Source organism: Ostrinia nubilalis, chromosome 2, assembly GCF_963855985.1.
Source record: "Ostrinia nubilalis chromosome 2, ilOstNubi1.1, whole genome shotgun sequence".
NCBI classification, from domain to species: Eukaryota; Metazoa; Arthropoda; class Insecta; order Lepidoptera; family Crambidae; genus Ostrinia; species Ostrinia nubilalis.
The window spans coordinates 7,454,937-7,469,265 of record NC_087089.1 but is presented as its reverse complement, the minus strand read 5'-3'; the positions used below and the strand labels follow the sequence as shown (position 1 = coordinate 7,469,265).

At 37.8% G+C, this 14,329-nt stretch overlaps 2 protein-coding genes across 2 annotated transcripts in view; one reads left to right on the top strand and one right to left on the bottom strand.

Annotated features, from left to right (window-relative positions):
* Positions 1-10,559, top strand: part of LOC135081516 (uncharacterized) — a 61,783-nt gene extending 51,224 nt beyond the window's left edge. Inside the window, exons 10-17 of the mRNA XM_063976245.1 lie at positions 6,649-6,777; positions 6,972-7,147; positions 7,223-7,356; positions 7,877-8,016; positions 8,109-8,190; positions 8,267-8,411; positions 8,750-8,963; positions 9,236-10,559. Of these exons, the coding sequence (XP_063832315.1) occupies positions 6,649-6,777; positions 6,972-7,147; positions 7,223-7,356; positions 7,877-8,016; positions 8,109-8,190; positions 8,267-8,411; positions 8,750-8,963; positions 9,236-9,387 (1,172 nt within the window). The 3' untranslated portion in view covers positions 9,388-10,559. The remainder of the gene's footprint in view (positions 1-6,648; positions 6,778-6,971; positions 7,148-7,222; positions 7,357-7,876; positions 8,017-8,108; positions 8,191-8,266; positions 8,412-8,749; positions 8,964-9,235) is intronic.
* Positions 10,547-13,999, bottom strand: LOC135081556 (octanoyl-[acyl-carrier-protein]:protein N-octanoyltransferase LIPT2, mitochondrial). The gene is made up of 3 exons (XM_063976302.1): positions 13,681-13,999; positions 13,251-13,463; positions 10,547-11,025 (listed from the first exon to the last, which is right to left on the bottom strand). Exons 1-3 carry the CDS (start codon positions 13,835-13,837, stop codon positions 10,679-10,681), a joined length of 717 nt encoding a protein of 238 aa, XP_063832372.1. The 5' UTR covers positions 13,838-13,999; the 3' UTR covers positions 10,547-10,678.
* Between the last annotated feature and the right edge of the window lie 330 nt (positions 14,000-14,329).

Here is a 14,329-nt window from a genome sequence, read left to right as displayed (position 1 = left end):
ATGGGATCGCTAACTGAATCATTCCTTCTAGAGATCTAATAGCATTCATAAAAACACCACCTCGGGGCGATCGAGCATGAGCCGCATGCTAGGTGCAGGCCGCGGATCCAGGGCATCGGGCCTTAACGACTGGCGGGAGACTGATCGCTGTTCCCATTTATGGCGACAAAAACCCACAGACACTTAATTCAGCTCCAGCTTTTTGCCAAGGAAAGTGTTGGAATAGGCAATCTAGGTAAATCAATCAAGAAAACAATTATTTCGTCGACATTAAAAACAAAACGCGTTCGTGCCAATTCGAAAATGGAACTACCACAATAACGTTAATCACAAAGAAAATCCAATTATACAACTCCTCAATTATTCACGATCCACAACAAACCAAGTTCATTTTGAAAATCAATTTGTTTTATGATTAAAACACTCAGAGATACAAATCACATAATTACGCCATTAGCACTGTATGTTCTGCGGATAATAATAATTGCTGTGGTTAATTTTTTCCTCACCTGAACTTCTCACCTAGTGTACTCGTGAGAAATGTCTGCAAATCGACAATGAGATTGTTTTTGCAAGGTTATCAGATTAAACTTCTGTGCAGTGTGATTGAACTTGTGGGTTCCACAGTGGGCGCACGCTTCGGCAGCGACGTTTTACCGTAAATACGCCCAATTAGTAAGCTGATTAATATGTATGAAGAGTGTTTATAGTAATAAAGATAAATAAAATCGTTGAAAAGATTTAACTTACTACTACCGCGTCAGGCATACCAATAGTTACTACAATAAAAGCGATGACAGCATAATGCTCGTTTGAACTAAATCAAAACGTTGTTTAAACCATAAAGTATCATCAACAGAGTCAAGCAGCGTTTACATAATTGTAATAAAATTCAAATCGTGAAATGAATTTTAATTCACGGTTACAATGTAGGTACAGTTATCTACATTCACACGGAATAGCTGTTTGAAGTGGATATTACGTGTAATTAATTCCAACTTCCAAGAAAGTACTTAGGGAAACAGTTGACAATCGTGGCAAGGAAAATCTCAGAGGCACAGTTATAATCATGTTGTAAGAAGACGTTGAAATATGCGAGTTCATATCTCACGTTGCGTTCAACGAGAGGTCAGGGTTAGAGGGGTCCAATGTACCTTAATCGAAGAGTCACCGATCGCTAACGCTTGCTACGAACCACGATCGCACCGATAAAATCGATTCGCGACTTGGAAATAATATTGCTCGCCTAGACATTGAATAATGCTGAACAGAAACAAAGATCGTGACGCAATTCTTAGGTTCATTGTAAAATGAGAAGACAAAACAAACAAGATTCGTACAAATGAGAAATGCGATTCTTGTTGTTTGCTCTTATTGGCTATCATCATTACACGCTTTCATTATGTACCAGACGTAAATCTAAAACGATAAATTGGTTTAGACGTTCGTAAATTTGTAGCAATTACAGTTAATTCCTGAAGTCCTTAATATCAGCCTGTAGCACACATCAAAACCGTGCTGAGGCAGTATCCATCATCGGTTCCGCAATAAACGAGTTGGTTCCTTGCTACTCTATTACGATGCCCTGTTGTTATGGTATTAAGATTACCATCAGCCCGATCCACAACGAAGCAATACGCACATAATGATAATGAATTAGGTATTCAGATATTTCCATCCGTGCACCGTTACCGGGGCGAATCCAATCCCTTACACATCCTCTTCCATAATGGATAAATGTAATTACAGCTAGATACAGGATATCTAATGATCATCAAATCATCAGTAATGAGCGTCCGTACGAAGTTCTTACCACAAATGCTAAAGGTGGAATTCCTTCCTAATATGACTGCAGTATGAGCAGTCATATTAACGCAAATCTTACGGAAGCACGTGCCAATTCGGCTACAATTCATCCAACACATTAGGAATTCCCGAGTCGGCTGCGGCACGTTTCATGCATTGTCGCGCCGCAATGCACATCTGGGCAATGAAAGATTTTATCAACTTCAGAGCTGTAATTGATACTTATTTACACTGAATAGATAACATTATCGATAATACGTCATCGCAATTTGGTTATTTATGTTTACAATGATGAAATGTGTTGAGTCACGATAACATTTGCTGCATCTCGGTGCAAAAAGTATTAAAGCGATGGTCATTGTGAGCGACGTCAGCGCGGCGGCGCCGGTCGTGCGTGCTCTTCTAACGGTGGTAATACACAAATTGAATACTCTTTTTTGCTGCTGGTGAGATCGGTTTCCTCATGCCCCAGCCCTAATTCTCGGCAAATTGAATTACGACGGATATAGACCGCGATAGCCGATACTTACTGAAGTTAAAAGTGTACCTAAGCTCATGTAAGGCACGTAATACATGTGATATCCCTTGAGTTTTTTATTATTGTCCGGTGTCACTCAGTAAAACACATGGAGTTCTAATATACTTAATTAAATATTTTCTTCTTACAGGTAATGAAATTTTTCATTCAGTGTGAAAAAAAAAACAATAACCAACTTTCTCACAGTAATACGTGCTATGAAAATGTATTCTTTACTTTATATTCACATTGATAAATTCAATATAAAAATATCGTTGTTCTAAGGTTCTTTACAAGAGAGAGATGACAAAAAAGCATGAAAAACTAGTTGAATAATTTAGATTATCGCATTCTATCAATGTGTCTTTGGACTGTCAGCCACCTGGGTGGATATCAGCAGTATATCAGCCGTTTATTAAGCGTTATTCTAGCCTCTAGCTGGATAAGGAGATGCTATTAATAAACTGTGTCGGTATCGTGTTAGCTCGGCGATGTTTTAATAAGCTGCAGCGAGCGAGGCGGTTATGTGATGGCATAACGGCCTTGGTCGGCCTTGCCACTCGGGTTACATGAACCGGGTCACTGCCCTCTCGGTTATTGCTAATCGAATCAGTACGCGTCATTATGTAACTTGTTATGCGCGGCGTTTAATTAAAATTTGGACTGAAATGTTTTAGGAAGATCTGGTTCCGTCAGATACTCTTATATTTTTATGCAGTTTCTAAGATTTCAATGATACCTGAGGCAATCGATTTTATAGTTATCCTAGTTAGAATAGAAATGCAAAAGTTTAATAACAATGAAAATAGCGGCAAGCGATCATTACCACCGGGAATTGAGCTTTTAAGCTCAATCTAAACATCTCAAGACTAACTAGATTCCTCAAGTGACCGGCAGACACGCCGCCATAGGTAGAAAGGCTCGTTTAGTCCCGTCACGAGCCGGGCAGCGGCTCTGTATCACGGCAGCTGCTTACAACCCTGCTGCAAGGGCTGGCAATGCTTTTAGAACTAAACATGTTTTTGAAGTGTTAGCGAAAGCTAAGTGAAACGTGAAGGAAAAGACGCTACGGAAATTTTTCATGAGCAATATTAGAAATGGATTCTCACACCACTACTATTTTTGTCTCGAAGCTCTTGTTGATGATGATTAGTCTAAAAGGAGTACTTTTACGATGGGAACAACATTAGATTTGCGTTTTTTTTCTCCCTTTTTATGTAAAACAGCGCTCTACCTCGACGGTAATATTATTATGGTCGGTTTGAATTATCTTCAAGATTCTAACGTAGCTCCCATTGAATAATTAAATCGCCATCCTGTGCAGTGAAAAATGCTTTTTGTAAGCCTACTTGCAAAGATGAATGGGATATTATTACGCACCTGTGCTAGGACGTTAACGATGAAATTTATCTAAGTACTTGGCCTCGAATAAAATTTATATAGTGCAACTAAGTAGCAGCAGTGCAGTTTATAGCAGCCAATTAATAGGGTAAGCAAATGAACCGTCGCTAAACAATGTCTAAGTCTAAGCACACTTCAGAGCCACGAAGGTTAATATTGATAGTTTTCTTCTACTAGTGTTTGGAAAGTCCCCGGTAGCTGGTGGTACCCCTGCGAATGTCCAATGCTCCGTTATCGCGGTGCCACTTCCGACCTTCGTAACTAAGCGCCTACACAGCTTTCCTAGTGACGTCCAAGCGTGCCGACTGACCCGTTCAGGTTTTAAAGGACTAACCGCCCGTGAATGGTGCGTGAATGGTTTAAACCCCATTTTCAGAGCCTGACTCTACAAGAAAACCACGACTTCTATATTTATCTCGACTCCAACAAAGTGAAAGACACTTATAAATATGGATAGGTGAAACTTGTAAATGAAACAACAAAACATACGAGCAAACAATACTTTCGATTACCTACGATTTTTCTTAACTTTCAGTGATACTTACCTTGTTTTAGTAGACCACTGTTATAACTTAAAAAGAAATAAAGATCTCAATCTTTATGTCTAAAAATATTGATTCCCCAGCATAAGTTGCAGGGATTTACTTGATGAAGAAGCGTGGGAACTTATTGATCGTATTTTGTGATTCGTCGGAGCGTTGCAAATATGCTTGGTGCAATGTCATCGACACCGACCGCCACGGAAAGTGTAAAAGTTCTACCAAACGGAATGACTTGGTTTATTTCTAGCTCCCTACTCACTCTAGTACCCAATTACTTTAGTAAACCCTTTAGGGTTTCCTTTAAACTTGTTTACGAGTATGTTCCATCTATTATGAGCTATTGTAACCTAAAAGGTCTAGAGATTTAAAATTACCCGCAGTCAAGCTTTTCGTTTTTCACTATGAATCCTTGCTTATTATCGTAATTAGGTATTTACCATTTTAAACAGCTCTGTAAAAAGCATACAAAAGGCTATGAATAGTAAGGCAACCTTTACGATATCATTAATTTTGCCTTTAAAGATACTATCTAAACGTAATCAAAAAATATTTCTCATTAGCATAAATAAACAAAAAAGAACTACGATCGTAAAATCGCAACTCTGTCAAGATGGTCGATAGAGTAGCTCTCATTATTAAACAATAAACATTATGATATAGTAAAACTAATTTGCATTCGCTCATAGCGAAACAAGCTTGATGAAGTTCAGATACTTAACGTCATCTCCCGCGCATAAATCATGCGTGTACTAAAATAAATAGCGCGTCTAGGAGCACCAGGGTCCTTTGCTAAGGATGTCATTACCATAATAGGCTAGGCATTATAATAATTTTGATTGACAGTTCAAATCGATGCGGCTCGTGAAAAGTGACCGGTTTTGCGGTAATCACTATAGTGTATGCCTAGGAGCAGCACGGTAATTTGGTCCACTACGAGTATTTTATTCTCATTTCTCTTCAACAAAGTAAGATTTAAATGACGCAAATAGCGGCTAAGGGCTCTATAACAGTGTAACTGCTGGGCAACAGATGCAAACGAATAATCATTTCGATAATCGAGTTATTGGAATTAATAGCTCATAGCTATATCGGGCTTGCTTCTTACTGACCATTGCAATTTAGTTTTAGTTTTGCTGATTACAGGTTCCAGCCTTGTAGTTAAAACTATCAATTTGTAAACAGTTAAAATGATTGGAATAACGAACCAGGTGTAAAACATAGAGCTGTATTAAAAACCGAGCTAGCGTGAAGTTGTAAAATGAAAATTACCTATTCACTTCTTTAATTGTCTCGTCTAATATCCTGGTCAATTTCTTTCTAAACTGTTGCCGTTTCGGTCGCGTTCTCGTGGGCGAGTGACAATCCTTTGTCCATCTGCTGCCGGTCAACGGCCTAAATCGCCAGTTTACGTCACCTCATTATTGGCGGGGACCGGAGAACATGTCGAGACATTGGCGCTATGCTAACGAATCGATTAGGGACGGTTCACCGACCGTCATCGTTCCGGTAACCGATTCATTTATCCGCTACCTGTCCAAAATTTTGTATTGATTTGTCACCACTTACTGATAACGTGTTATCCGAAATAGCTAGATTCAGATACATTACATGCGATTTTTATTACGAAACAGCAAAACCTGAGCACACTCAATAGGTACTCTATCCACATAATAAAGCTATAGAAAGGATGAGGATAATTCTACACAATTACTAGAGAAAAAATAAAAAAAGGGCCATGGACTTTTAATAAATGGAATTTACGAGTAATTTTAATAAAATATTGACGCCCTTGTCTAGAAAAAGAAAGCACAGCTAGTAATTGACTATCTGTGCAACTTGAATATGTTATGTTACAGACAATCATCCAATTACATAGATGGATAAGTCTAGAACCTAAGTACAGCTGGTGCAAGTAGATTGTCGTATGATTGGTAATTATAACACGGAGTAAATCACCATAATAACGACGCGTTACGTGCTTCCCTCACGAGGTTTTAACAGCTGCCATTCGTTCTGACATTAGGCGATGATTCTAACCATGGAGTACTTATCAATTGCGTGTGAAAATCAAGAATTGCTCGACGCGGCAAGCTTTGCGAGAGGCACCAAGAGTAATTGCAGTAGTAGGATGCAGTCGGAATCACCGAGACGGACATCGTGGATCGCTGCAATCTTGTATTGATTATGATGATACACGCGCAACACGCACTAAAACCCGGACCTAATCAAAGGTTCGCTTGTATAAAAGAACTCGAATCGAACCCTCCAGTCATAGATTTGTTCAGGTTCATTAGTCGGCATTTCTGCTGCATTATTTATGCACTTTCACTCGACTTAAAGTTTAAATGATAGAGTAATGTTGAATTCGTCTATTTGTTCTAGAGCCCCCAAGCAACTCTAACCCGAGCGGCGAGTTACCGGTTACCATCGAGCACCAGCAAGACACTAACACGTCCAGCAACTTGACGAGGAATGACGCTAACTGTGACAAGACCGGCACTTGTTACGATGGTAATTACGTTTTTTGTTTTACATTCCTGCTTGTAATACACAGGCTGTCACTTTCGCGAGCTAGTCCCTTGGAGGATTTGTGTTAATGAACTCGATCGTTCTTTGGCGCGTCTCGAAGAAATTACTCTCTCGATCTCGAGCAACTTGTGCTATTACTTTATGTATAAGGTTATTGACATTTGTTTGTGTTTCAGTGTCGGTACTTTGCAAGGATACGAGAATCGCTGTGCAAGTTCGCACTAACAGGCCTTTTAATGGTCGTATCTACGCGCTGGGTCGATCCGAGACGTGTAACATTGACGTCGTGAACAGCGATCTTTTCCGACTCGATCTAACGATGGCTGGCCAGGATTGTAATACACAGAGCGTCGTAAGTGCCTTGAAAACGAAATCATTACATAACTCATTTTGGTTGATAACGTTTCTAAAATGAAATATTTTTCAGACCGGAGTCTACTCTAACACTGTCGTCCTACAGCACCACAGTGTTGTCATGACAAAGGCGGACAAGATTTACAAAGTGAAATGCACATACGATATGAGCTCCAAGAACATTACATTCGGAATGGTACCAATCAGGTCAGTGTTTAAAGTAAACGGTATATGTCTGTACACACAATGGATGTAATGCAAGAATGTTAAAAGGCACACAACGCGCCCTGCAATTTATTCAGTAACAAGCCTAAAGACATGCCTTGACGGCATAATGAGAAAAAGGAAGCCGTATCGGCACGTGAAGGAAAATTTAACGTCGAATATCTCCCTTACATCGTAAACGCGTAACAATTAGATTCACAAGCTGGCACTTGTGGCGATCGTGATGCGCGCTGCCTACCAACTGCAATTATCTACTTTGTATGCATGTAGTTTTAATGAAGTGAGCAGTACCGTGATAACCATCATGATTGCTGTCAATGAATGTAATGCGATTGCACCGGGTCGGCCATAATAGTAGAATTTATTATGCAAAGTGTAGCCAGTAATGTAACGACGTGTGAATTTAACTCATTAGTTGCCGTTTGACTTATTTTGATATCTTACAATTCAGAATATTAATGTGAGACTATAATTAAAATGGGTTGTAATATTTTAACCGCAGAGATCCTGAGATGATTTCCATTACGGCATCACCGGAGGCGCCTTCGCCGCGCATTCGTATCTTAGACGCCCACCAGCGAGAGGTCGAGACGGTCCGCATCGGAGATCGTCTTACCTTCCGCATCGAGATTCCTGAAGACAGTAAGATCACTTTCAATAGCGATGATATACATTTTATTATGGATAATTGATAATTTGAGAATATTTTCATACTAAAATGGTCTTATTTACAGCCCCGTATGGCATCTTCGCGCGCAGCTGTGTTGCAATGGCTAAGGACTCAAAGACGACCATACAAATCATTGACGATGAAGGGTAAGTTATTATTGAAGCTACGACGCGTACGATTACATTTTGGAAAAAACATTCACGGAATTGTCATTGTTTCCAGGTGTCCAGTTGATCCCTCAATCTTCCCTGCCTTCACCCCCGACGGCAATTCATTGCAGACCGTTTATGAAGCCTTCAGATTTACCGAATCCTACGGTGTCATCTTCCAGTGCAACGTCAAATACTGCCTTGGACCTTGCTCACCGGTAATATTAATATTATTAATTTCTTTTTTTTTATGATTATTGAAAAATATGATTTTATTTACTTCTGTTACTCATAGAGCTGCAGACATATAATAAAAGCTTCGTAGGTGTCATTATAGGTCCTTGTAGATCTATGATTTCCACGCCATCATTGAGATGACCCCATATTATTATGATGTGGCGGTGACATGACTTCATAGCAATACAAAAAAAAAAGTTTTTGCTCATTAGGACAATATCGTTAGTGACGCATAATACAAAGCTCCTATTACTATTAGACACGGCGGAACCGTTCCGGCTAATCTATAACTTTATTATGATGTAATCTTCGCTTCCAGGCGGTGTGTGAGTGGGCAATGGAATCGATCGAGTCCTGGGGCAGAAGGAAGCGTTCTTTGCCACACAACGAGACCGGCGAGAACCACTCACAAGAAGAAAATATGAACATTTCCCAAGAAATACTCGTTTTGGACTTCGGCGACGAAAGACAGAGCACAGACTTCTTAAGGTCCGACAAGCCTGGCGGCACGGTGTCAGAGGCTAACTTCGGTGGTAAGTAGTTGCTCTATTTATAACAGTAATAGCGCAGGCCTTTTATGGCTGTGACTAATGAATTCGAAGGAGTTTACTATCAATTAAAGGTTATTAGACCATAATGAGCTTGATTTTAACCCTTAATAGGTCCAGTTCCTTATTTATATTCTTTCTCAGATGCGGTTATGACTCTTTATAATTGTTTATATTATGGTTTTGATTTGTTAGGTAATCTTTATGCGATTCGTTGTTACATTCAACCAATATTTTAATTGGTGGTTTTTTTACAGAAAAAACTGTAACAATAGTAGAGCCGTGCCCCAGCAAGGCGTCGGTGCTGCTGCTGGGCGTGGCGTGCGCGCTGCTGGTACTTCTCTACATCGCCACCGTGTTCTGCTACTACATGCGCAAGTGGCTCGCGCCGCCCAAACACATGTCGTAATCTGATCGTCAAACCACACATCATTTTGACCGTGTTCAGATTCCCCATTTTACGCGCGTGTTTTGTTTTTAAACAGAGTTCCACCCTTATTCAATCAATCAGGTTCGCGAATAGTGTGTCCAAAAACGCACGATCACAAATCACGCGCGTAAAATGCGTCAGACACGGACACAGAGGCTACGTCGACGATTGGTCTCGCGAGTAGTTCCGACGTTCTTCTCCGAGGAACTTGTGATACGAATGACTGATGAAAAACAATATCAATTATTCACAGGTCAAATCCGTCCATTTAATTTAGGAACCCTCATTTGTAATTGTAAACTAGATTATCCTCGTGGTGTCAAGCATTGGAACGTTTTTGATATCTGTTTTGATGATATTATTGTGACCACCGCGTGTTTTGCATTAACTTTAGTGGTAATTTATTGCATTTAAAAGCATTTATTAATATTAAGTAGGCATAGAAGTAACGAAATACCCTGCAGGATAATCATTATGCATTTATTTAGCAGTTAATCGAATTCTAGGATATTTATCCCCCTTATAAACTGCTGCAATAGGGTACCTAGGAAATTGTATTATTAAGTAAGACAATGCATTTATTAGATAAATAAGTTAAGCAACCAGTGTTTGTACAATTGTTTAGCATTTTTAGTATTTTTTTTGGAATAGTCCCTAAAAGCGAATATTAAAGCAAAATAAATGACGAATATGCTTTATGGGATTATTCCGAACGACTAAAATTTTAAACTGACTACATAGTTTAGTGAACAAGCTTAATTTAAGGACAAAATTTTTGACGAATGCTATAATTTACTCGTAAGATATCTGAACTCTTCCAACATTATTTCAAGGCAGTTTGACAGCTTCAAGACGCTTTTTACCTCTGTCAAAAGTTCAGACAGTATTTTTGTAAATATTATACCATTTATTGCAATTGCTTTGGCTCAAGCACTTTAGAAACTCTTATGAACTTTCAGTTGGGTTCTGAAGAAATGTATATAGGACTAATTTTATTTATTGTACTGAGTGCACAACTAAACAGTCATAAAAATATAATGTTTCTCTTAACCCAACTTGAGATTTCTATTTTATTTATTTAGACTAATTTTATTTTTTACTTATTTATTTTTCATTATGATTAACAAATGAAATAAACTTGTACAAATTAATTTTGTTTTTATTTCATAACAAATTCTAATTTCAATAAACAGTAACAAATAGTTAACTATTAAAATTCACAGATCAAAAATTAATAAATTATTTAAATTTTAAAACTACAATTTTCATATCAAGCATTTGATACCAATAATTTGCTATAAACAGTGTTGAGTATCTCTTCTTTGATCTTTGTATCTAGTTCATCAGATTGACAATCAAATACTTTTTCAAAGTTACGTAAAAACAATGGAGTCATTTTGTCAATAGAGCATAAAACACCAGTTTCTTTAGTGAGAGAGGTAACACCTTTATCTTCTATACCACAAGGATCAATGTGGTCAAACCAGCTGAGATCATTATCACAGTTTAGAGATATGCCATGTGTAGTGACATACCTGGAGGCATGGATCCCGATGGCAGCTATTTTGTTATCATCTACCCACACGCCAGTGTGTGGTGACCTTTTAGCTTTGATACCTTAAACAAACACAGACATTTTAAAAACAAACTGATAAACTTAGTTCATTTTGCCTCTAAAATGATCATTTGAGGTGGAGAATGTAGTACCTACAGTGGAATCTCTATAACTCGAAATCCTCAGTAAGTCGAAAAAATTTGCCATTCCCTTCCGCTGAACACCTAAATACGCGGTAGCTCGAATTATTTAGACTTTGAACTCGAACAAAATGTTATTTCCCTACGAAGTATTGATGATACATACCTATTATGTATTTATAATCTATAACTCGAATTTCAAAAAGGAGAAAATATAATACTTGGAATTCCCCGTAATAATAGCAATAAAATCCAAAATGAATGTTCGGGTTCGGGGCTTCTAATCTATTGTTATTGTCTTGTACACGTGCAATGAATGAATACATTCATGAAACTTTTCTAAGTAACACAGCTGTGAACGTGATGTTTGTTCCTTGTCGACACAGGACACGATTACTTATAGCGGAGCTTGTTAGTATTATTTTGGCTGTTAACCAACAACAACATGAGTACAAAGCGGAAACTAAAGACTTTGACTCAACGTGAAAAAAGCGATGTTATCAATGCGGTAAAAAGTGGAATGAAAAAAAAAAGACGTCGCAGCTCAATACGGATTGCCAGCAAGCACTTTGTCTACAATAATTAAGAATGAAGCCGAAATATTGCGAAGATATGAATCAAGTAGCAATTTATCCAGCAAAAGACGGAGTCTAGCTGAGTTTCCTGATTTAGAAGAATACTTACTCACCTGGTTCAAACAGTGTAGGGACAAAAACATAAGCGTATCTGGGCCTATATTACGCAAAAAGGCAGAAGAACTTTCAAAATCACTGGGACACAGTTCTTTTCGTGCCAGCAACGGTTGGTTGGTGAATTTTAAGAAGCGTCATAAACTTGTGTTTATAAAAGTTTGCGGCGAAAGTGCAAGTGTCAATAACGAGATAGGTAAGTGATAAATGGATAATTGAGTTGCAGAGTTTATTGAAGGATTATGAACCAAAAGCCTTTGTCAAAAGCCAAAAGTCTTTAATGCCGACGAGACTGGCCTTTTTTTCAAGTGCCTACCTGATAAAACACTTATTTGTAAAAATGAAAAATGTCATGGCGGTAAGCACAGTAAAGAGCGATTAACAATATTGCTAGCAACAAACATGACAGGCTCTGAAAAACTTAAACCATTAGTTATAGGAAAGGCTAAAAAGCCTCGTTGTTTTTCTGGTTGTAAATCTCTACCACTAGACTATGATGCTAACAAGAAAGCCTGGATGACAGCTGAAATATTCAAAGGATGGCTCATTAAAGTCGACAAGAAAATGATTAAGGAGAAACGCAAAATATTACTTTTCATTGACAACTGTACAGCTCACAACATAATTCCACCATTAAAAGCCGTGAAAGTTAAATTTCTTCCACCCAATACAACATCTAAGCTACAGCCCTTAGTTCAAGGAATAATAAAAAACTTCAAATCGGCTTACAGAAAGGAAGTTGTTAAGAAACTGATTGATTATCCTGATCCAGCAAGTTTTGAACCAACAATAACAAATAAAGAAGCCAGAGCTGCAATCAACACTCTACGAACTTATGTTGAAAGATGTGATGATATCGAGGAACATGTGTTCGGTTCATTGTTTGAGCTTGAAAAAATAATTGATAAAAAATCTGCAAATTGTTTAAATCAAAAGAAGATAATGGATTTTTTTCAGTGTACAGTTTACATCATAATTTGTTTTAATATGTAAAAAATATAAGTAGAAATTTCAGCAGTTAAGTCATAATGTATCTCAAAGTTCTTGTTAAGTCGAAAACTCGTTAACTCAATTTTTTTTGCATTACCTTTAACATTCAATTTATAGAGATTCCACTATAAAAGGTAATTAATATAGTGGCCAGGTGTTGCCAACTGATTGACATGCATTTAATACTGAGACAATAAAATTTGTAAATAATAAATAAATTGTATTGGCGGCGCACTGTAGCAGACGAGGCGAAGAAGATCGGCAAGACCTGGAGCGAGATCAAGCGAGAAGCTCAAGACCGAACGAGATGGAGGACTGTTGTGGACGCCCTCTGCCCCATCTAGGGGACATAGGACCATAAGTCAAGTCAAGTCAAATAAATTGTATTAAGAACTTAGTAGGGTCAATCTTGCAATAATATGGAAATAATTACACAGTTTACAATAAACAGTTAAAATCTTGTCTTACCTAAATCACCACACATCCCAATGACCGTTTCTTCCAAACTATTGACGTACCACTTGACACTAGTTTTGAAGTGCTTCAAGTTTATGACAGGGTACGCTACAAGCTGGCCGGGACCATGGAAGGTGATCAGCCCACCCCGGTTTGTTTTTCTGAACTCTGCTCCAAGTTCTTGGAGGCGTACTATTTCATTTTTGGGAGTATCATCTCTAATACCTGAAAGAAGAAGTATAGTATTAGGATATTATGTAATAATAAGGAAAATCTACTCCAACCACATGAAATTACTGTCATAATAATATTAAACTTAGGAACTAGGCAAGCATGAAATGATGAGATACTTCTTATTTGCACAGTTATTGTAAAGCTCAAGTTGTAAGTTCAGGTAAGGGGCTTTACGACACAAGATTTTTTAAAAGCTTTCTAGACTTACCCACGGTATAGACTGGCTTGTGTTCGACAAGTAGAAGAGTATCGTAATTGGTTTGTACTCCCTTCACCATTCCATCGAGGTGCTTTCGAGCTATAGCCAGTTGGATTTTCTGGGCGGTATCATAGCTCATCAGTCCTAGTTTCCAAACCTTAACCATTTTGAATTAGTTCTATTTTTAGTAAGTTATGACTTCCTTCAAAAGATGATCAGTAACATGTACTTATGTATTTTTTATTTTGATTTTTGATTTTTTGCACTTTTTCTGTAAATTTTGAAAACAAAACAAAAACATGTGACAATTTGACATTGACAGTTGTTGATTCGTTTTTGACAGAGGCCGGTTTAATTTTTTTATATTTGATTTTATTGAATGATATAAATTATTTATTTTCAAACAGTGATACTGCATATAAAATAGTTAGTTATTTACAAAGAGATTTACTAAAAAGATATTTTTTCAATAGTTTTATGGATGTGTTAGCACTACTGCCATCTAGTAGCGACTTTTAGATACAAAAATGTTCATGATAGCACTGTCTTGCAATATGTAGTTAAGCATGTAGTTAATCTATTCACCACTAGATGGCAGTATCTGAGTAATATCTCTAGCCTGCCATCTATTATTAAGTTCTTAAAACTTTTATAGTAA